The sequence below is a fragment of the Embiotoca jacksoni genome, unplaced genomic scaffold (assembly GCF_022577435.1).
Source record: "Embiotoca jacksoni isolate LCO1_2020_lvr unplaced genomic scaffold, fEmbJac1.0.p SCAF_51, whole genome shotgun sequence".
Lineage (NCBI taxonomy): Eukaryota > Metazoa > Chordata > Actinopteri > Embiotocidae > Embiotoca > Embiotoca jacksoni.
In genome coordinates, this window is record NW_027185405.1 from 479,775 (window position 1) to 501,154 (window position 21,380).

General features: G+C 45.5%; 2 protein-coding genes across 2 annotated transcripts in view; one reads left to right on the top strand and one right to left on the bottom strand.

Annotated features, from left to right (window-relative positions):
* The window catches only part of rin1b (Ras and Rab interactor 1b), a 29,705-nt gene extending 14,333 nt beyond the window's left edge, over positions 1 to 15,372 (top strand). The window contains exons 2-12 of the mRNA XM_069172275.1: positions 586 to 729; positions 1,315 to 1,429; positions 1,659 to 1,731; positions 2,154 to 2,245; positions 2,901 to 3,067; positions 3,276 to 3,560; positions 3,658 to 4,216; positions 7,672 to 7,980; positions 8,406 to 8,537; positions 9,290 to 9,459; positions 13,251 to 15,372. Coding sequence (XP_069028376.1) covers positions 586 to 729; positions 1,315 to 1,429; positions 1,659 to 1,731; positions 2,154 to 2,245; positions 2,901 to 3,067; positions 3,276 to 3,560; positions 3,658 to 4,216; positions 7,672 to 7,980; positions 8,406 to 8,537; positions 9,290 to 9,459; positions 13,251 to 13,574 — 2,370 coding nt within the window. The 3' untranslated portion in view covers positions 13,575 to 15,372. The remainder of the gene's footprint in view (positions 1 to 585; positions 730 to 1,314; positions 1,430 to 1,658; positions 1,732 to 2,153; positions 2,246 to 2,900; positions 3,068 to 3,275; positions 3,561 to 3,657; positions 4,217 to 7,671; positions 7,981 to 8,405; positions 8,538 to 9,289; positions 9,460 to 13,250) is intronic.
* A 190-nt stretch (positions 15,373 to 15,562) lies between these two features.
* On the bottom strand, positions 15,563 to 21,179 carry LOC138212035 (actin-related protein 2). Its single transcript, XM_069172276.1, has 9 exons — positions 20,992 to 21,179; positions 19,999 to 20,109; positions 18,558 to 18,716; positions 18,231 to 18,360; positions 17,963 to 18,099; positions 17,690 to 17,839; positions 17,379 to 17,524; positions 17,131 to 17,263; positions 15,563 to 16,696 (listed from the first exon to the last, which is right to left on the bottom strand). The coding sequence occupies exons 1-9, from the start codon at positions 21,037 to 21,039 to the stop codon at positions 16,526 to 16,528; spliced, it is 1,185 nt and encodes a 394-aa protein (XP_069028377.1). The 5' UTR covers positions 21,040 to 21,179; the 3' UTR covers positions 15,563 to 16,525.
* Positions 21,180 to 21,380: the final 201 nt, after the last annotated feature.

The window sequence follows — 21,380 nt, forward strand, 5'->3', positions numbered from 1 at the left end:
TTGAAAGCAACAGTCTGTCCTTAAAGGTCCGATGTGAGAAAAACAACCTGATTTGTCTGTCTGAACATAACCGCATAGTTACTTCACCTAAATCTGATTTGTGGTAAAACGGTTGTTGTGTGGTTGGATTTAATATCGATAAAACATTAGACAATAATTAACTGGGCATGACCGAGTGGTTCACCACGTGGGCGCCGGTGTTTTGAGCAGTGAGTGCACACAGTGCTGCATGTCATGGTACAATTTACCCACATTTTATGTCTCTCCGTGTTCGCTGTCAAACGAAGGCATCAAATTCATCCAAAAAAAAAGACAAACAGCAATCTGAACACAAGATCGCCGGAAGAGGAATCATGCAAGATTGAAAAACAAAGCAGAGTCCATTTGACAGGAAGTACAGTCATCACATCTGCTTCACATCTGCTCAAAGTAACACCTCCAGGAAGAACTGCAAACTTTGCAATATACAGAAGTGGAAGTTGGTTTAAAAAAAGAAAAGAAAAAAAAAATCATTGTTGGAATCGGTAATAATTGACAGGGACGAGTCACGGTGCTGTTTTTGTGTGACTACCTCTTGTCTTGCAGATGCAGGAGGTGGGCAGCACCCAGCGAGGCTCCCAGAGGGCCTTCAGCGTCTTGGATCGCCTGCTGCTCACACATCCTGTGTGGCTGCAGCTGTCACTCAACCAGGACTCTGCCCTCTACATCCTGCTCAGAGAGCCTGTCGGGGTGAGGACCGATCAATCATTTTAATCATATCGACCGCTATCAGGTGAAAGAATGCAGGAGAAAGCTTTTTTTTGGGTCCGCTGGTGAACTACGTGATTACACAAGGAGCCCTTAATGAGTTCAGATTATTCAACATTTTAGCTGCTTCAATCTGTTTCCCGACAAGTAAAACGTTTGTTCATTTCAACCAAATATTTTGGTGAATATACACCGATTCACATTCTGGGTGAGACGAGAAGTCTGAAGCTCTCAAAGCTGGAGGTGATTAGCCTAGCTTAGCATTGATACTGGAAGTGGGTGGAAACCGTTAGCCTGGACGAAAGGTGCTACATAAATAAAGTTGACTTGACTTATCACCTCTTTTCACATAGATGCACTAACGGCACACTTACTTTCATAAAAGTCTGTTTAAAAAATAGTGTAAGTTGGACAGGAGATGGACCGTTGAGAAACTTCGATTGAGCCATTATTTCCAAATTCATGTAACTATTTCACCGCCTGTAAACTTCCTCCTGAAGACACATTTTTAAAAACAGACCTTAATACCCAGGTACTTTTATTTGTGTTTTGTTTTGCCGCTTCAAGACTTTCTTGGTGCGCAAATGCAGCTCCAGCCAGAGGAAGGTGCTGTGTTTCAGGGTGACGGCGGACCGAAGTGCCTCCTCTGTGAAAGAGTGCTTCATCTGCGAGGAGGACTCCAGTGAGTATATCCAACCGGCTCCATTAGGATCATCCACCACCTGCAGCTACAGCAAACACACGCATAAAAATATAACAAGCCTCCACATTTCCCCCCGTGGTGCCGTTCAGACACTTACTGGGCTGGAGGAGATGTGAGACGGACGGCTGCAGTTCCCTGTTGAATTTTGAACAAGTCTCCCACTGCCTCCACAGCTGGCAATCAAAACCTCTGTCTGTTCTGTAACTAGCATTCGCCTTGGAGAGCTCGGCACTCAGCTTCCCGGACTTGTGTCGGCTGGTGGCCTTCTACTGTATCAGCAGGTGATGTATTATATATATATATATATATATAAACAGACACTCAGCTTGGCCCAAAGCGTGTGGACGAGCCTGACACTTTTCAGTTGGTGGATTATTTTTTATGGTTAGGGCTCCGTAAGTCTGCAGAAATAGTGCGCGTCCAACTTTGTGGCAACAGTTCAAAGGACTTCATTTAAACATAACCATGAACCGGTTTAAACCGAGTCTGACTTCGAGCCCGACTCGGCACCTTTGGGATGAATTTGAACGCTGAATCTCAGCCGAGTGGAGGCTGACGGCAGTTGATTACCGGTTCGGCACGTGGATGTAATTTTCAGGTGTCCGCATACTTTTGGCCATGCGGTGTATCCGATTTCCTTCATCCAGAAGCCTCTGGTTGTGTTGTTTATGCTCGGGTGTTTGTTTGTTTTTGTTATCTGCAGGGATGTGTTGCCTTTCCCTCTGCAGCTACCTGATGCCATCATTGAAGCCACGACAAACCGGCAGCTGGAGGCCATCTCGCACATGGGACAAGGTCAGGCACCGTTCACCTTTTGGTTTGCTTTCTCATTTTCTGTTTATAATGTGATTTTAATATTTCTTTGTTTGTTTGGTTTGGTTTTTTCCGTGTGGACCCCCCGGAAGACGAGCATCCACCGTGTGGAAGCTACCGGGGATCCAATCCAAGCTTCGTCATTTATGTTTACTAAACGAGCTTTAACCACTTGAAACATATTTCCAGGATGAGATCAATGACAGAAACCAAGAGTTGCAAATGTGAGAGAGGAAAGGAATAAGTGCCAGCTTGCATCTATTTTAACACGGTGACATGTACTGTGGTGGAGCAGCAGCAGAGAGCGAGGTGTGACTTCATGAAGGCTAAAAATGAGAACCAGACTCTTTCTCATCATGCTTTTGTAAAATCAGTCTGCTTCAGTCTGCTTGCAGAAGTTATTTTATTTGTATGGTGCTTTTTCCCTTTTAATCCTCAAGCAAGTGAAGCAACTTAAAAGAGAGAGAAAAAAAAAATCAAGGTTCGTTGTTGAATCTGAATGTCTTATTTGAAAGTATTTACACAATAAAATTACAACGATCGCCAAAAAAGTAAAGCACTTCACGTTTCCTCCTCGTGGTGTTGTTTCGGTGAGTTCCTCAGGTTTCAAGCTTTTCTCCTTCCTCCTGGATTTCAGACTTCTGGAGTTCGCCGAGTGCATCAGACATCCAAAACGGACCGCTGGAGCCGGCGGCGTCGACCAGCAGCAGCCAGACCCAGACGGCGGCGACCCCGGACCTGACCCGAGGCAAACAGGGCAAACTGTGCTTCATCAACCCGCTCTTCCTACAGCTGGAGGTCAAGGTTAGTGAAAGAAAGCCGTGTGGTCACGTGAGTGAGAAAAAAAGTTCTAAAATTTGTTTAAACACCACTCAAGTTTTGTTGTTGACTTTTTAATAGTTCCAGTGACCAAACCTTGAACTTCACGTCATCTCTTTAAGAAAATAAAAAGTTCAAACATCCATAATCCACTTCTTTCCTTATTTTTATTTTTATTTTTTATTTTTTACAGCAGCTACAACTCATGAACCACAGTGCCTCCAACAAACGGCACCGCTTCAAGCGCAGCATGCGGCTCCGGCTCTCCGAATCCTCCATGAACCTGTCCCTGGAGGGGATCGGCTCCTACTCGCCTCCTCCGTCGGTGGAGCAGCCCGACGGGTCGGACAGGCTGCACAAGGCCTACGCCAACCCACAGCGGAGGGTTCACCCCGGGGCGGGCGTCCTGAGGAGAACCCCTGCAGTCTCACCCGGGTCGGCCGAGGAGGAGGACGTGATGACCACCTACGTGCCAAAAGTAATAAGTGTCAGGATCTTTTCACTGGTGTTTCGAGTCGAATGTTTTGTCTGCGACGGTTCCGTATCTGTGTTTGATGACTTCTCTCCTGTTCAAGTCATCCTCGAAGGCGGAGGAGCCCCCGAAGGCCCAGCCCAGCATCGAGGTGGCCGTCCTGGACCTGGAGCGCCGCGCTGCTCCGTCTCTGGCCGAGCTTGACAGCAGCAGCTCCTTCAGCAGCATGGACGAGGACAACGACTCGGATTCGGATCCCGAGAGCGCGGCCAAGACCCAGATGTACGCCTACCCGCGCCCGCCCCTGGTGCGCTCCCGGGGCCGCGGCGGGCTGCACCGCATGAGCGAGGCGTTCGTGTGCTTCTTCGCTCCGGACAAGCGGCTGACGAGGCTGGTGGAAGAGCTGTCCAGAGACAGGCGCTCCACCTTCGGGGGCATGGTGCAGGACTTCCTGCTGGAGCAGCGGGAGGTGCTCAAATCCGTCACCTCCACCACTTATTCTTCTTCTTCGTCGTCGTCACCATCCTCTTCCTCGTCTCACGTGACCTCCGTGCAGCTGCTGCAGGGTCTGCGCCTCTTTCTGTCCCAGGCAAAGTGCTGCCTGCTGGAAAGCGGAGAGCTGGAGCCTCCCATCGAAACGCTGGTGCCCCAGAACGAGAAAGGTAAACAAACCGCAGCAAACACGTCGATACGCACATCAGCTTCTGTGAAACTTCACACAGTGAATATTCCTCTGTTGTGCAGATTTGAGTAAGAACAGGATGTTTACTGCACAAATTAAAGTTAAAGCTTCCCTTTTTTTGATGAGGATGACCTCCTTCATTGGTCCGTTCAACCACTTACACTCCGACTTGTACCTCTTTACAATTAAAAGTACAAATCCAAAGTCCTTTTGCAACTTTTAGTTTCTTTTACATTTCACCAGAAAAGGAAATTCAAAATAAGTTTGTCGCTCTGCGTGAATGATTTAAAATAGATTTTCACTGACTGCGCTGAATTACAGTCTTGAGCTTTTAGTTTCTCATATGCATGCGTGATTAGTTCATCACATGAAAAGGAGGAGACGGTGAGTGCAGAGAGAAAGAGAGAAACGACGACCCTGCACTGTTAGAAAACAGTGATTCAATAGACGGAGAGCCAGAGGACGCAGGTCTGTGGAAACAAGACAGCCTTTTCTGATAAATGGTGGGCTGCCAAGGCTGCGGTGAAAGAAAGGCACTGTCAACACAAAGTAGTTTGCGTGTGGGGGCGGGGGGAGGCGGGGGGGGGGGGGGAGTTGAGGAGTTGGTGGTGGGGGGAGGGGAAGGGGTGTTAGAGCCTCATTCACCGGAAAAGCTCATATTGTCTCTGGTATTTAGAAAACAGCATTAGGAGAAGGACCGGCCCCATCCATCACATTCAGCGCGTGATTGGTCTCCTTCGTTGTGAAGGGTGTTACTTTGGAAGGATCGCAGTCAGATCTTTTGACACAGTCCTGTGCGTGGGTTGTTTTTTTTGTGGTTGTTTTTCTTTTCTTTTTTGGACTGCTTTGCGTGCATGTGTGCGTGTGTGTGTGTGCAAATGTGTGATGACGGATGGTTCGCCTGGTTGTGCAGAGGCTTCAGGGGGAGAGCGGTCGGCCGATGCCTTCCCTCTCTCCCTCCCTCCCTCCCTCCCTTCCTTCCTTCGATTCTGATTTATCTCTCATTGCGTCGGTGGGAGGCATTTGCATTTTTTTTTTCTCTTCCCCCTCGTTTATCATAAAAAGATATCACAGTCCCACGCTCACTTGAAGAGCAGCACGATTCAGGGGAGGAGGGGAGGGGAGGGATAGAAATAGGTAGGGTTACTTCAGAAAATGTAATCGGTTACAGGTCTGTGAGGAAAGTCGGGGGAGGGGGGGGTGGGGGGGGGGCCGGCACGGCATAGCATGGCACGGCACGGCACGGTGTGTAATCACATTACATGTAATCTGTTACCCCTCCGGAGTCTGTGCGAGGGAGCGAAGGGATGCTGGGAATGAGTAGAGAGGGATGCTGGGAATGAGTAGACGATGGAGGGTGTGAGTGATTGATTGCAGGGGGCAGTGATGTAGTAAGGTGGATTGGTGGATGGATGGGGGGGGTGTTGGGGGATTACACAGCAGCAGGGGAGACATGAAGGAGGGAGAGGAGAATATTAATGATCAGTGGAAAACCAGCGTTCACAGGAGAATCGTTACCCACTTAGTCAGGACTACCCACTGACTGCAGGAGAATCACCGAGCGTGTGTTTTCCACGTGTGAGAGCACGCCTGCATGTGTGCTGCTCACCTATTACATATCTCTGTTGCCAGGCCAAGAAAACAAAAAGAAAAACCCTGTATCGGGGTCTTTTTAAAAGTTACTGGAGGAGGCTGATACCCGAGCTCTGTTAGCCTAGCTTAGCATAAAGAAAGCAGAGGGAAACGGCTAGCCTGGCTCTGCCCCCAAAAAAACACACCTGTTTGAGCATTTCTAAAGCTCACCTGTTCATCTTCATCTGAAACCGCAAAGACCCAGTAAATACAGTAATGTTTATTTTCTGTGACGTGAAGGAATCACCAGGTGAAACCTGAGTGAGGAGGGATTCAACTTCAACTTCACGAGACTGAAATTCATTCCAGAAAAATGCCTCGTTTTTATAAAGAAATGTATTCGGGCTGGACAATATGGAAAAAATCTCATATCTTAATACCTCAACATCTAAAGAATCCCAGATCTTTTACAAAGATCCGGAGAGGTCTAACGGCCCGTGCAGAAAAACACATGAATTTCACATGTGCAAAGACTATTGTGATCACATGTAAACATGAATTTTGCCCATGGGAAACGTGGTTTTAGAACATTTTCATGATGTAATGTGTGAAAACTATTCCACATATTTTCCCTCATGTTATCATACGTTGCAATATGTGGTAAACATGCGTCATACACGTGATCACGTGTGTCCAAAATTGTGGAAAACATGGGGGAAACTCCTCCTTAGTGTAAATGACTGACAGCCTATCTTCCATATTTCTCCGTATCTCCATCAAAAATCCTCCAAACAAGCATCTTGCAGCACGAGTGCCCTGGAAACCAGCACAGCGCCACCTAATGTACACACAACTTAATAACAATTACATCCTGGATATTCCACCCACATTTGTCTCCCACATATATCAGTATTGTTACAATATTGTTGGGATTTTTAAATGAGGTTTAAAAAAAAACCATCAGTAATGAGGACATGATGATAACAGCAGGGGCTGCTTAATGAGCAGCTTTCTGTTTATCATCGTGATCAAAAGAGGCTAATAGAGAGAATATCTGTTGAACACAGGGAGGTGAACAAACAGAGACAAGGGCCGGTAAATTTCAGGGTGATTAATAGGTAAATGTGCAAAGTAGGGGATATTTAAAGGGTTATTCTGTACCACATTGTAGGAGCATTGTTTTCTGTGATAATCACACCTCGTTGATTTGACATGAGGTGGACAAAAAACATGAACTCCTGCACAATCTGATGGAATCCAGTTCAAAGTCTTTAAATCTGTTTTCCATGTTTTTTGATGTTCTTGTGAAGTCTACTCTGACCATGAATTTTAAAAGCGAGACAGCAGGTCAGGACAATGTGGACAAAATCATCGAGAAAATTATTTTTTAATAGCTACACTTTGGCAGGAAGTTTCCACAAAACAAGTGAAAAGTATGCTAAATGTATACATTTAGTGATATTAAAACTATATAAAAACTAAATAAGAAGCTGAAAAGGTATATTTTCAATATACTGATTTTAATTGCAGCATTCATCCACAGATGATTGAAGAGTGTCGTCGCATTCTGTGTTGTCGAGTTAAAAAAACAAAAACACGATCCATCTCTTTCCTCGAAAAGACTGAATTGATTTACAATTATTTAATCATCTTCTAAAGTTTTCATCGTTGACAGTATTAATGCTCCGGCAGTGATCAGCACACCTTTCTGGGCCTCTTGCCAGTGCCTCTAGACATGTAGACACGTTTCTTCTACTTGCAGATGACCAAAAAAAAATAAAAAATAAACAAAACGGAACAATATTATTTCCTCTCTGGTGCATCAGCCTGTCAAAGTAGATCTCCCTCCTCTCCCGTCCGCAGACCTGGCGTTGGAGCGGGCCATGTTCTCCTGCGTGCTCCGGCCTCTGAAGTCCCACCTGGAGAAATCCCTGGTCGCCCTCCACGGCCGGGACGGCTCCAGCCAACGCCTCACCCACAACCTGCTGAGCCTGAAGGGCGACGCCGCCATGGACCGGCTGGGCGTGCGGACGGGCGTCCCGGACAGCCGGGAGGTGGAGCGGGTGAAGCAGAAGCTGGTCCTGATGCAGCGGACGCACTCGCCCATCGACAAGGTGCTGCTCCTGCTGCAGGTGTGCAAGTGCGTCCACAAGGCCATGGGCTCGCTGCACGGTGAGACGCCTCGTTATGCTACCTGTTTGTATTAGACTGGATTTGAAATGGGACCTTTATTATTATTTATTTCATACTCGAGTTCAAAATTAAACCTTGAACTTCAAAACTGAAAAGCAGAACATGATCAACTAAACGAGACGCATTTAATTTGCTTTGACACTCATAAGTGTTTTGTGGCTGCTGCTTGAAATCTTTCTGCCAAACAGAATGAAGGTCAACGTCACTCTTTGCATCGATGAGTGTTTTTCGTCGCTTTCAAAGCACACGGACGGCGTCTACGCAGACAGAATCACGACCTGTCTGCTTTTGTGAAATGTTTCCACTTCGTACGTCACGCCGATAGACTGGAAACGATCAAGTCGATTCAAGTCGTCTGCTCTTAATGCCATCAAAGTGGGATGACGTTCTTATTTCCTTCGCAGGACAGGAAGTGAGCTGGGACGACTTCCTGCCGTCGCTGTCGTACGTGTTGGTGGAGTGTAACAGGCCTCACGTCCTGATAGAGGTGGAGTACATGATGGAGCTGCTGGAGCCATCCTGGCTCGGAGGAGAAGGTAAACTCTGAAAGCCTCCGACATGTCGCCCTGCTTAGAAGCTGTGAAATATTTCTTTCAGATCAGATCCACCTGGCCGTGTGCGTAAAGACAGAGTTAGCGTGCTAGCACAGAGCCTATATATATACAGTATATATATATATATCACATGACCACCACATGCCTGTCAATCAAACAGACACGCCTTTAAAAAAAACACGGCTTTTTAAGGCTTATTTTCCAATTAATGACGGGATTATTTTCAGGTGGACCGCCAGAAAAACGAATTAGAAGGAATAACTTTAGCTAAAAACACCAAGATATATTGACTTTGAGTTTTATGAGAGAAGTTGAATGGGAGTCTACGAAGGCTTTTTTGGAGCCGACCTCTAGTGGCACTCGGCGGTATTGCAGTTTAAGGCGCTTTCCCCATTGACTGAATTTTTTAGATCGGAAAGCTACTTCCACTGTTGTATAGAGTCCATTAGCTGGTGCTGTTTAACGGTTCTGATGCTTTGGTGAAGAACCTGTTCTGTCGTTTAAGTGCGAGGACGTGTTGGTCCTATAGAGGGCGCTGAAAACTCATACGAGTCGTTTTGGGAAATATTTACGACGACTATATTTAATACTGCACGTAGATGCTTCACAGACGTATGTTTTCAAAACACTGTGTCATAAACTGAGCAGAAGAGTGAGGTTTTAAGACTCGGTGCAATATTCAGCCCCGTTTTTAACTCTTCGTCCTTCTCCACGCCTTTTCAATTCGCCTCCAGGTGGGTACTACCTGACCAGCGTGTACGCCAGCCTGTGTCTGATCCAGAGCACGGACAAGGAGCAGCCGAACTCCGGCTGCCTGACGCCCGACGCCCAGGAGGCGCTGAAGGAGTGGAGCTCCAGACGGAGCCGAGAGGCCCAGAGACAAAAAGAGAGTCTGCAGAGCCAAGTAGGCATCGTAGTAGCAGCACAACACAAACAAAAAACACTGGCGGCGTCGCATGCGAGTTTTATTCGTGGAGTTGTTTCCTGTAAGGCGCTCGCACTAACCTGCCCCCTGTGTGAAATGCTGATGGAGGTGTGGGACAGATGATCGCTCTAGTGTGTGGGATTGTCTTTGCTTTTGACCATGTGAGTGAAAGAAATTGCATCAAAGGTAGTAAAATACAACAAACCAATAATTTGGGTTTAATATATTTCCTGGAGGACGGAGATCTCATAATGTCCCTTTAATGTCACACAAACAGGTGATTATCAGTCTAAACTCAAAAACATATAATATCAAGATGAAAAAAAACTAAACATAAATCTCTCATTTAGATCCATTTGTCTGTTATTCACTACTTCCCTGAAGCCCTTTTCTTTTACTGCGATGACAGCTTTGAGTCTTCTTGGATTCGGGCAGTTCGTCCCAGTCAGATCCTCTAAAGCTCCGTCAGACTAGATGGGAAGTGTCGGCGAACATCTTCGGGCCCCCTCGCGGCTGTTTTTTGGGGGGGTTGGTGTTTGGAGACTTGTCCTGAAGATACTTCAGCGCGATGTCGGCTGCGTGTTTCAGATCACTGCCGGGGCCGAAAAAGTGACACGTCAGCTCTTGAAAAAAACTCCTCATGATGCATTTTCATCTTCCCTTCAGTTCTGTCCCTCCGTTAACTCCGTTATCACGATGCTACCGCCGCCATGCTTCAATGTGGTGACGATATTTAAGCAGATGACGAGCAGTCCCGGTGTTTGCCAGACATCGTGCATGACGTTCTGCCTGAAGAGGTCCGTTATTGCCTCATCGGACCAGATTATCTCCGGACTTCTGAAGCTCTTGGCTCCCTGGTCGCCTCCCTCCCTGGTCGCCTCCCTCCCTGGTCGGGTACATAAAGACAGAAGGCAGTTTATTGTCATTGTAAAAACACAATGAAATTAAGTTGGCAACTCAGCAGCAATGAACAAGGTAAAAAAAAAATATAAAACAAGACATCACCATGGTAATCTCCAGGATGGAGGCAACAGCTCTAAAGGGGGTGGGGGGGGAACAGCTGCTCCTCAGCCCTGTTAGTTTGGCGTTTGTGGTTTTGATTGTTCGGTATCTTTTTCCTGATGGCGGGGGAACAAACTTAGAGCGACCCAGGTGTGAATTGTCTTTGCAAAAACTGTTGCTGCTCCCTTCTTCTGTAGGCGGCCAGCATGCGCAGCGTCAAGGTCAAGCGAGGGCAACTCCCACAATCCTCCGTGCCGTTCTTACAACCCGGGCCAGGTCCCTTCCTGTTCGCTTGCCGTGCAGCTGGCACTCACCACAGGATGGTTTCTATCACGCTCCTGTCGAGGTTTACCAGAAGCTGAGGGGGCAGGCCGGCTCCTTTTATCTTTCCTAAGAAAGAAGAGCCTCTGCTGGGCTTTCAGGGACCATGTTAGGTCTTCAGTTATGTGGATTCCCAGGACTCGGACCTCTCCACCTCCTCCCCCGTTCGTGTAGAGCGGAGAGGGTTTGGTCTTCCTGGTTCTCCTGAAGTCCACTATGACCTCTCTTGTTTTGGTGGTGTTTAGGACAAAGGTTGTTGTCTAAGCACCACTCAGCCAGATGTTACTCAGTTTAATGCCACCAAGTCCTCCAGGGAACAACTTAAAGCGTCACAAACAGTTTTATACCTCACACTCAGTGGGTCCGAATACGTTTTGTCACGTTTCCATTCACTGACTCAGCGTTGTCGCACGCTGTTTCGTTGTATAAAAACTCATCTCTCGGAACAATCGGTGTCTCTGATGTGTCAAACGTCAGATTTAAAAAAAAATAATTTGCAGCTGGAAGGTGGACGAGACTTTTAAAGCAACCAGCGAATATTCACCACTGAAATCTGTCTTTATTCAGTTTGCCAGAGCTGTGGGTGAAAACACGAGTGTATCTCTGACTTGGTAAGAGCCGACCAACGAACGGCCGTCAACAAAACCCGTTTTTTTTTTTCCGTCTCTCGTATCGCACCGGAGATGCAATCGGCGACGAAAACGAGGCAATAATCCGTCCAAAGAGGTCAGACGTTACGGTGCGCTAATCACGCTGATGGGGAAAGCCTGCCGGGTGACATCACGCCGTCCTCCCGTCTGACAGGTGAGGCGGAGCGAGCCGGCTGTTCGTTGGGACGTGGAGGGCCACTTTGATTTCCCCCCCAGAGGTCAAGTTTTCATTCAAACCGAGAGAGAAGCTCGACGGTGACACACCTGGATTTCCCTTCGTTGCGTGCAAACACGTTTCCAATTCATTTGAGGGGATTAGTTTTTAGACCTTTTTTGAGGTAATCCTCTGACGTGGGGCCACCGGCTTACGACACACACACACACACACACACACACACACACACACACACACATACACACACACACTGCCCTTTTATTTTTTTTATTTTTTTTTTACCGACACTCTCCTGTCATCACTCCTCTGGCCCCCCAGATCGGTAGAACGGTCCACCAGATGCCGTGGAGAGAAAAAAGGCATTGTCATCCACAACGTTTCTGTCTCGTCACGTGGTGCCTCTCCTGGCTTCAAATAGCCGATCTAACTCACCCGGCAGCCAGATTTTCCACTGACACAGGCGGGGATCAGTGAGCCAAGTGCTATGAAGAAGTGGGCGGTCAGATAACATGAAATTTATTGAGCCGCATCTACCCATCGAAGCAGGCAAACACAATATGCACACGGACAGCGAGGAGCTCAGTGACTCTGTAAGTTTTGCTGATGGCAGACCTGTTGAGTATAATTGCTACTGTGTGTGTGTGTGTGTGTCTGTGTGTGTGTGTGTGTGTGTGTGTGTGTGTGTGTGTGTGTTTTTCTTTTTTTTATGTAGCCACCTGTGCCTCTGTGTGCGCGTGCATGTGCGTGTGTGTGTGTAGTTGTGTGTGCAGGCAGTAGGATTGCTGTGTGTGTGTTTGTGTGTGTGTGTTTGTTTGTGGCACAGAAGAGGATTCTCTCTTGCTTTCTTCAGGTTGTATGTTTTGGTCAAATGTCCACTATGTTTTTATTGTGTGTGTGTGTGTGTGTGTGTGTGTGTGTGTGTGTGTGTGTGTGTGTGTGTGTGTGTGTGTGTGTGTGTGCGCGCTTTAGAGAGAGTTGTGAGGGCGTCTGTAGGTGGTTCAATCTCACATTATATAATGGTTTAAGTGTGTGAATAGTGGCAATTGTTGAGACCAGCTCGTTACTTTTGTGTTTGATCGCTTTTTGGTTGTTGTTGTTGTTGTTGTTGTTGTTCTTTTTCTTTTTTGGAAAAAGTCGGACAGTTTGTGTTTGCTGAACTTTTTCCTTCCTGCGCTTTGATCCGAAGTCGCCGGATGATATGTGATGAGTCGGGATGTGGACGTGCTCCTGTGGATTAATGCGTCGAGACGGTCAACGGAGCTGAAACTCAGAGGGGGAAAAATAAAAGAGCAAATTCCATGAAGAGTATTTTCATGTGCAGCTCTCTCGGACCTGCTGGCTGTGTGTGGGAAGCAGGAGCTTTGTTTTCAGAGACCGTTTCTTTTTATGAACATCATTTTGGCTCATTTGTTATAGCGGATTATCAACCTCGCAGTTCGCACTCCTCCTCTGGCTCCATCTCTCTCTCCTCCCCCTCTTATGCCCTCACTCCATAAGCCTCTTGACCTGTGTTTTGTATGAATACAGTATATATTCACTCTTTTTTTTTCTCTCTCTCTCTCTCTCGCCTCCTCTCCTCTCCTCTCCTCTCCTCTCCTCTCCTCTCCTCTCCTCTCCTCCAGAGGTGCGTTCGGATATTGTTCCAGGACGGGGAGCGGAGCGCCGTGCGGACGTTGCAGTGGAGAGCCGGGGAGTCGAGCGAGGCCCTGGCGCAGCTGTGCGCCGCCACCTTCGGAGTGTCCGACCCGCAGCTATACACCCTGTACTGGCGCAGCGGCGGCGAGATGCGGGCCCTGCCGCCTCAGGCCCAGCCCCAGGACCTGGCCAGCCACAGCGAGGGCGGCCCCTCGCTCTCCTACCTGAGGACCGACCACGACTTCAGCAAGATGAGGCGGCTCACCAGAGGTGGCGCCGTGGACCTGAGCGAGTCGGTGTGTGAGGAGTGAGTGGGAGGCGATGGAGGAAGGAAGGAGGGAGGAGGGAGGAAGGAGGAGGAGGGGGGAAGAGGAGGAGATGGAGATGGAGATGGATGGTCGCTCTCGCTTTCTCTCTATCTCTCTCCCTTTCTATCTCTTGTTCTTGTCTCTTTCTCTCCGGCGGTGTGTTGTCTCGTCGTGGGTCAGGACTTTGTTGTGAAAAAAACTTCAGCCCTTCTCCAGGCTCGGAGCAAGACCTTAAACCGGTAAACTCTTCCCGAACATGGACCAACACGCAGAGCAGAGCAGAGCCAACAATAGGGACTTGTTGCCAAAAGTTGTACTATGTACCGCTCAGTGTGGCTGCTAGTGTAAAAGGAGTCTACTATTTGTGACATGGACAAAAAAAATTGTAATAAATGGATTTTGGTTGTTATTTGAAACATGAGTTAACCCCCCCTAGAGTTACACCGTGAAGGGATTACATCATCAAAATAAAATAAAAAAACGTGAGGAGGCTCGAATCCAAAGACAAATTCTGTGAGACTACTGTTGCCTGGAAACAAAAACAAAAAAAATCACTTCCTATACGCACACGAGACGGCAAATTGTCCCCCGTGGTGATGTAACCCTTTCACACGTGTAGTTCTCGGGCAAATTTAATCTACGAGACACTTGGATGTTTTATTTGCTTCACTTTTATGTGTAAAAGTCTGCAGATCTTTGGAGGGAACGCTGACAAACAGATGAGATGTGTTAAAACCAAACCTCAATACCAAAGTGACAAAAAAAAGAAGGAAAACAAAGAGAGGCCAACAGGTGTTTACTTTGACAGAAATCAGTTTTTTTTTTCCAGCTCGAGGGAAGCTTTAAATCAGCTGTTTATATTTAGAATCGCCCACAAAGACAGTTTTATTTTTACTTTATTTTTTATTTTTTGAGGGAAAAAAAAAAAAAAAAAAAGCACAGACTCTGCTCCTTTGGTTGTGTATTCTAATAAATTCAATGGTTTTGGCAGGTGGAGTAATGGGCGAGTAGGAGGGAAGTGACAGAAAAGCATCAGCTCTGTTTTTACGCCATGTGAGTAAAAAAAGAAGAAGCACATCGCATCGACACACTGAGACAACCTGCGACCAGATTTTACTGCAATGACTTGCGAATGTATTTAAAAATCTTTTTTCCGTGTCAACAGTTTTAATCCTTTTTCGGAGCTGCATTCATTTCACATTTCGATCCACCGCTTTTCAGTTCAACTGTTTTTTTTTCTCTCTCTTTGGCCGAACTGTAAAGTACCGTTGTGTTTGTATGACTGAGAGGACAGTCCCCCATCAAGGACTAAAACAAACAAAACCAGGACCTCACTGGTGACTGCTCGAATGTAAATGTACTCGTCACCAGCTTCTGGCGACTCCTGCTGCAAGTCATCACCATCAACAGACTGTTCGACTCAAGTGTCATGATCGGTTATCATATTGTGTATTTAAAAACAACTAACTTTGAATTGTTCAATTTGTTGGCTAGATATCGAACCTGAGTGTGGATTTTCAGCACATGTGGAGTTTTTAAAACAAGCCGAGGAGGTTCGTTGTTTTTTTTGGTTTTTTTTCGAGAACTACGATGTGTTTTTTGGACATTATTGCATGCTTTTCCTTTTGTTCCTTTTCTTTTTCTTTTTTTTTCATTTAACGTGAAGGTTCTGCGAATGTGGTGTGTGCGTGCAGCATGTGTTCATTGTGAGAGCTCACTATTTTCTTTTCAGTGTGGAAACACATTACTGTACTTTGTCAGGTAACTCAGTATCGCAATAAAAGAAAGTTGCAATATCTGTTCACAATGTTGCAGTTTGACGTCGTTACAACATTCGACCACCAGATGGCAGCAAACACCCACATCATTGTTTCACTTCCTGCTGTTGCACCTTCAAACTTATTATGTTTCACATAACCTCTCTAATCTTGGCAATTAAACAGATTTAAAATTACATTTTGGGCTATCAACACATTAAAGACGCCACAGGATTTGCATGATACAATTTATTTAAATGCATCTTTAAAAAATGGTCGCTTGTTGAAAAGTACATGACTGACAAAATATTAAAAACAATAACTATGTTGTTGTTTTTAAAACTTTTTTAAAACATTTTTTAAAGTAACAAGAGAGAAATAACATCTACATCTAAGTCGATGTTTGTTTGTAACATTTTCACATTTTCTTTTCGGTAGTTCCAGTGTAGTTTGACTAAATAAAAGTCTGCGTCTCTCTTTGATTGGTGCAACATGAGGTTAGATTCACTCCAAAAGTAATTTATCACAGCATGTAATCAATTATTTTGATACTGGCTGGACATTTTCAGTCAATTATGATGATTTTTTTTTTGTTGTTTTTTTTGTCACCTCTTCATCTTGTGAGCACCAAACAAGTTTGAATCGAGACTTTAAATAAAATGCGTAAAAAAAAATGTTTGAAACTGCTGATTCAGGGCTTCAGGTATCCATAAATCTGCTCAGTGTCTTCAGTCGCATAGATGTAACAAACTATAATCATTATGTCCAGAGACTTTGAGCCTGCAGTTAATGATTGCTTTCAATATAAATTTGACAAGACATTTTTTAGATCAACCATCAAATCAAACCAAAAAATCTAAAAACTATTAGAAAGTCCAGAAGCCAAAAATGTCCAATTAATATTAAAGCTGTAAATCCTCATATTTAAGAATTTATTTTACACTTTTGCTTGAAAAGCAATGTGCAAAATTCATTTTCAGTCATCAGAGTGGTCAATTTTGTGCCAACTGACTGATAGAAAAATGATTTTAGCACTGTAATGCACAAGTGAAGAGCCAAAAGGGCCTTTTCATTTAGTGTTCGAGTCTATATGAGATGAGGAGTTGGTAAAAAAAAAAAAAAAAAAAAAAATAGTGGAAAAACTGGGTGAAATTTACCTTTTAAGTTGTATTCATTTCTTTTTTTTTTTTTCCAATTTTATCTGACTCCGCCTCCCAGTTTCTGCAGCACTGCCAGGCCTTTCTCCTGATACTCGGCTCTGCTCAGCCAGAACGAGTCCTTGTCTTTCATGATGTTGGCCAGCACGGCTCCGCCCAGGAACACCATGTGTTTACGTCTGGGAGGGTCCTCGATGCGGATCTTAAACTTCTGCAGAGGTGAGGAGAAAAAAAAGAGAGAGAGAGGTCACTGAAACACGGAGCTCCTCTTTTACACTTTAATTCACAGTGAAAAAGCTGCAGTTAAAAAAAAAAAAAACATCTGGTGAAATCATCATCACGATATTTGAGTTAACAAAATAACTCTTCCATCACAAGAAGGAAAGTAAACCACTGAAACTTTTATATTAATGCAACATAATAACATGAACAACATTTTCTGGTAATGAAATAATTCAGAATATAATTATCTAATTTAACTAAACAAATCATTTCCCTTCACAAAGTTGTTCTGAAGTCAAGTTCTAAGTTAACATTTTTTTGTTATCATTTATTGAAAAACGGATCTTTAGTGGAAAAAAAACTGAAAAAATGGACTTTCATCAATTGAAATCCTCTCTGTAAACACTGTTTTAAAGTTCTTACTGATAGTTTCTTGATGTCTCCGTCCAGCACCCTCTCCAGGTACAGCTGCTTGATCTCTCTCTCCAGTCGGGACGGGAGGCCGGGGTACATGGTGCTCCCCCCGGACAGGACGATGTGCTTATAGAAGTCGGCCCTGCACGGGAAATAACCGACGGCAGGGCGGTTCGTTTACCTTCCATCACATTTTTTTTAATGTTTTTTTTAAACGACACGTTCATTAAAGACAGAGCGAGGGAGCAGGCTCCGACCTGAGGTCGATGTCCGCGGCCTGGATGGTGTTGAAGAGCAGCTCGGCCACGCCCGCCCCCTCCACGTTGATGAGGTGAGGCTGGAAAAGAGCCTCCGGGGCACCGAATCGTTCTCCGCCCACGTTCACCTGCCGGCCGTCGGGGAGCTGCACCGGAGACAGGAAGGTTTCATTAGAGCTTTTGTGGGATTGCATCAAACTGTGCGGCCTGTGATTTGTACTTCACCGGTAGACAATTAAACAATAAACAATATTTGTGATTTTTTTTTTTCTCTGTTTTCTGCTCTTTTTTGTTGTTGTTCCTCGACGTGCCGTGAAGGATTCCACCAGGTGGGTGGTCTCCGTGGCCAGACGCTGCTCCTGCTCGATGTTGTATCCCACGTAGCAGAGCTTCTCCTTCAGCAGACGCACAGTCTCAAAGTCTGCCGAGTGGTTGAAGGCGTAGCCGCGGAGCAGCAGCAGCTGGCGGGGAGATAAAACGCGTTTGTTTTTTTTAACTCCTCTAATTTTGTACTCCTATTTCCCCCATTTTGTTTTCAGACATTACGCCTCGATACGCTTGCCGGGTGTTTTCCCACAGGTCACCTTAATGAGGTAGCGCGTGATGTCACGTCCGGCGATGTCCAGTCTGCGCGTGAGGTGCGGCAAAGAGTAGCCCTCGTACACCGGACAGATGTGGGTGACGCCGTCTCCCGAGTCCACGACCACGCCGGTGAGCAAACCTGCAGACGAGACGGGAGTCCCGGCGGAGGGAATCCACCGAGCGTCGGTCAACAGAAAAGACGATTTTTATCCGCTGCGTAATAATCTAGCAGCGGGTTTAAAAGCCCGACGCGACGCCGTCTTTTCGCACCTTGAGCGTACAGAGTGAGAACGGCCTGGATCGCCACGTAGATGCCGTGGAAGTCGTACTTCTCGAACATGACCTCGGTGATTTTCTCCCGGTTCTTGGTGGGGTTCATGGGCGGCTCGGTCAACAGGATCTGAGAGACAAAAACAAATACACACATAAAAGACCATTAACATTCGCGCCCGGTTTTACATTCAACATCCTGAACGTCACCGAGCTTCGTGAGGTCGGATTTATTTGAGTTTCATTGCCGAGAAAGTTGACGTGTTTTCCCTCGTGCGGTTAAAATCCGACATCGCGGAAATGATAATCTGTTTGTTTGTTTTGGACCTTGCACTCCGACGGGTCAAGGTCCAGGCGGTCGGGCCCGAAGGTGTGGTCCCACAGGTGGAGCATGTCGTCCCAACAGCGCACCATGCCGTTCTCCATGGGGTAGGACACCTCCAGCAGGGAGCGACACTCGCTGGCCTCGTCCCCAACCATCAGGTCCTGGAAGACGAGGTCACAGTCACAATTTATAGGAGTACAACTGGAAATGTTTCTTTTATATATATATATATATATGTATATAAACACAGGGATAAAATAGTAACAATTACAGTGCTATAGGTAACAAAAACATTAAATAAAGTGCGCGATAGATGACAGACTGAGTAAATGAATAAAGAACGGCGAAATAAAACAGGAAGAGGAGAAAAAGAACAAGCAGAAACAGAAGAAGGTAGCTGTACTGAAATATTCAGTGAAACAGTTTGGATCGCAAAATATAGATTAAGTAATCAATCCAAAAAACAACAAAAAAGCCTCAATACAGGGTCCGACTAGATTTTTCATCAAGATGTTCTTTTGATATTTAGTTTGTTTTTGGGATAACAAAAACAACCCTTTTTCTTCGTAACATAATGTGGAAAATTTCCTGAAAATTCCTCGACGTGTACTCTCCAAAACCAAAACCAGTTTTCTAAAAAAAAAAAAAACTCAGATGTCTTGCCTAATAAATAATGTCACTTTAATCTGTTGTTAGCTAAGCTCCCTTCGCTGCAGTACCTATTTTTTGACCCCGTGTCCTTTCCACTTCCACTCCACAGAACACCTTCGGTGCAATCCTGCGGGGATTAGGAGCCTAAAAGGTGTGAATGATCCGGGTGATCTCAGGTTGCATTAGTGATTGACCGTAACTGTGTCTCGGGAAGCTAATAAGCGCGCTGTTCTAAGACACTGTAATGCTTATGAGCTGATGGAAAGAAAAGACCGCAGGAGTCCAGGTAGGTCGTGTGTTTAATTCTCTGGACAGGTTTTACAGCGTGCCTCTGAACCCGCCAGATAACGGCGTTCGACTCCCGGACTTCCAAATGTCAAATTCCCCCGACTTTCACTGACAAAAAGTTTGATTTGAAAAAGGAACAAAACATCTTGACTTTCAGTGCTCGAGACTATGAGGCTGCGGCGCCAGTTGTAGACCGGATACACAAAGATATCAGGATTAGTTTCTTCTTTTTTTTTCTTCTCTTCCACACAAAAAAATGTGAAAAGTTGAATTTCCATGAACTGTAATAAACAGAAAAACTAGCCACATATTTTACTACATTATACAACAAACGAAGCGAAATAGCATTTAAACATGTTACAAACTAAATTCCATGACAGGAGGGAGCTGTGAGTTTCGAATGAAAGTTAAAGACTTAAGTTTGAGCCCTTTTCCGTCCCTTTAATTATCCCGTTGCTGTTGTTGTTGTTGTTATTATTGTTTTTCATTGGATATGGAGCCCACCTTGATCTCGATGTTGCCCACTTTGGTGCTTGAGCGTATGGTCGGCCGGCCCACCATGGCGGGGAAGATGTGGTCCGGGAAGTTGGATCCAGCGAAGCCACACTTGACAAACTGGGCAGAGAAACATATGAAGAGATTTTTGTTTTTGTTTTATTTATTGTTTTGTTTTTTTCTGTTGACTGACTCTGAATCCAGACTGGATATGAACTGTTCTCCCGTCACTCAGCCTTTCGTACAGATAACTCATAAATCAGAGGCGTTCCTTTTAATCTGGCGCGAGGCTTTAATCTGCATCCAGGAAACTGACCTAGAACGTGTGATGCATTTACCAGATTGTCTCTTATGTATCACACGACACAATTTCATTACACTTTAGAAAAGCATGTAGAATTATTCATATCAGCATTGTGTCAGCTGTCATGACTGCACCTCCTATTGTCCTGTCTCAACTCGTCTTTGTGGCTGAACTCACATTCCTTAGCCTGAAGGGAAGCAACACACCCCCCCCCCCCCCAACACACACACACACACACACACACACACACACAGGCCATTTCTGACTGCAGGTTCGTTCCCACCTCGTATTCTCCTCTGAAATCAACCTGAAAATGCTTCACAACAACAATAAAGAACCACTTTGACATTTTTTTGCACTTTCAAATCCTTCGTCTTCCTGCTTTTTTGTTTGTTTTTTTATCCAATGCGCGCTCAGTTTAAAGCATCACTGCCATTTATGGCTGTGTGTGCACACAAAAAGGTTCCTGACAAGTCCAGACAGATGTGGAATCAGGCTGCAGCTTCACACCCTGGACTTCTCTACATGTTTCTCTCCAAACGATCCAGATGCAAAAAACATGTCATCTCTGGAAACGACGAGTTTAAAACTAAATGTATGTCTGTCGAGATATGGAGCACACTCGATACCTCGAAGGCAGCACACAACAGGCTATCAAGTTTGGTATAATATGGACAGTTTTGGACTATTTGACTTACCCCGGTCCCATTGTCACAGACCACCACTTTCCTCCCCTGGCTGTCCATGTTTTAAACTAATGATTTAAACAGATCCCACCGGTCGGGACAAGAAGTCCGACTAACAAATATCCAAATTCAAAGACTATTACGCATGAATTTAGCGGAGAATATAACTGACAGGTAAGCAGAAGTCTTCTTGCTGCTCCTTCAGGTGTGGGTGGGGTTGCAAAGTGGGAGGACGCCCATTTCCCCTGGTCTACAAGGAGGGAGAAAAATCCTACCCTTTTTTATTTTTTATGAGGGAAACAAGTCGTGTTATTCACAAATACATGTGAAAGTGACATTTTTCCAAACTTTTAAATGTCCCTACCGGACACACTTCTCCTCAGTGTCTTCCACTATGTTCA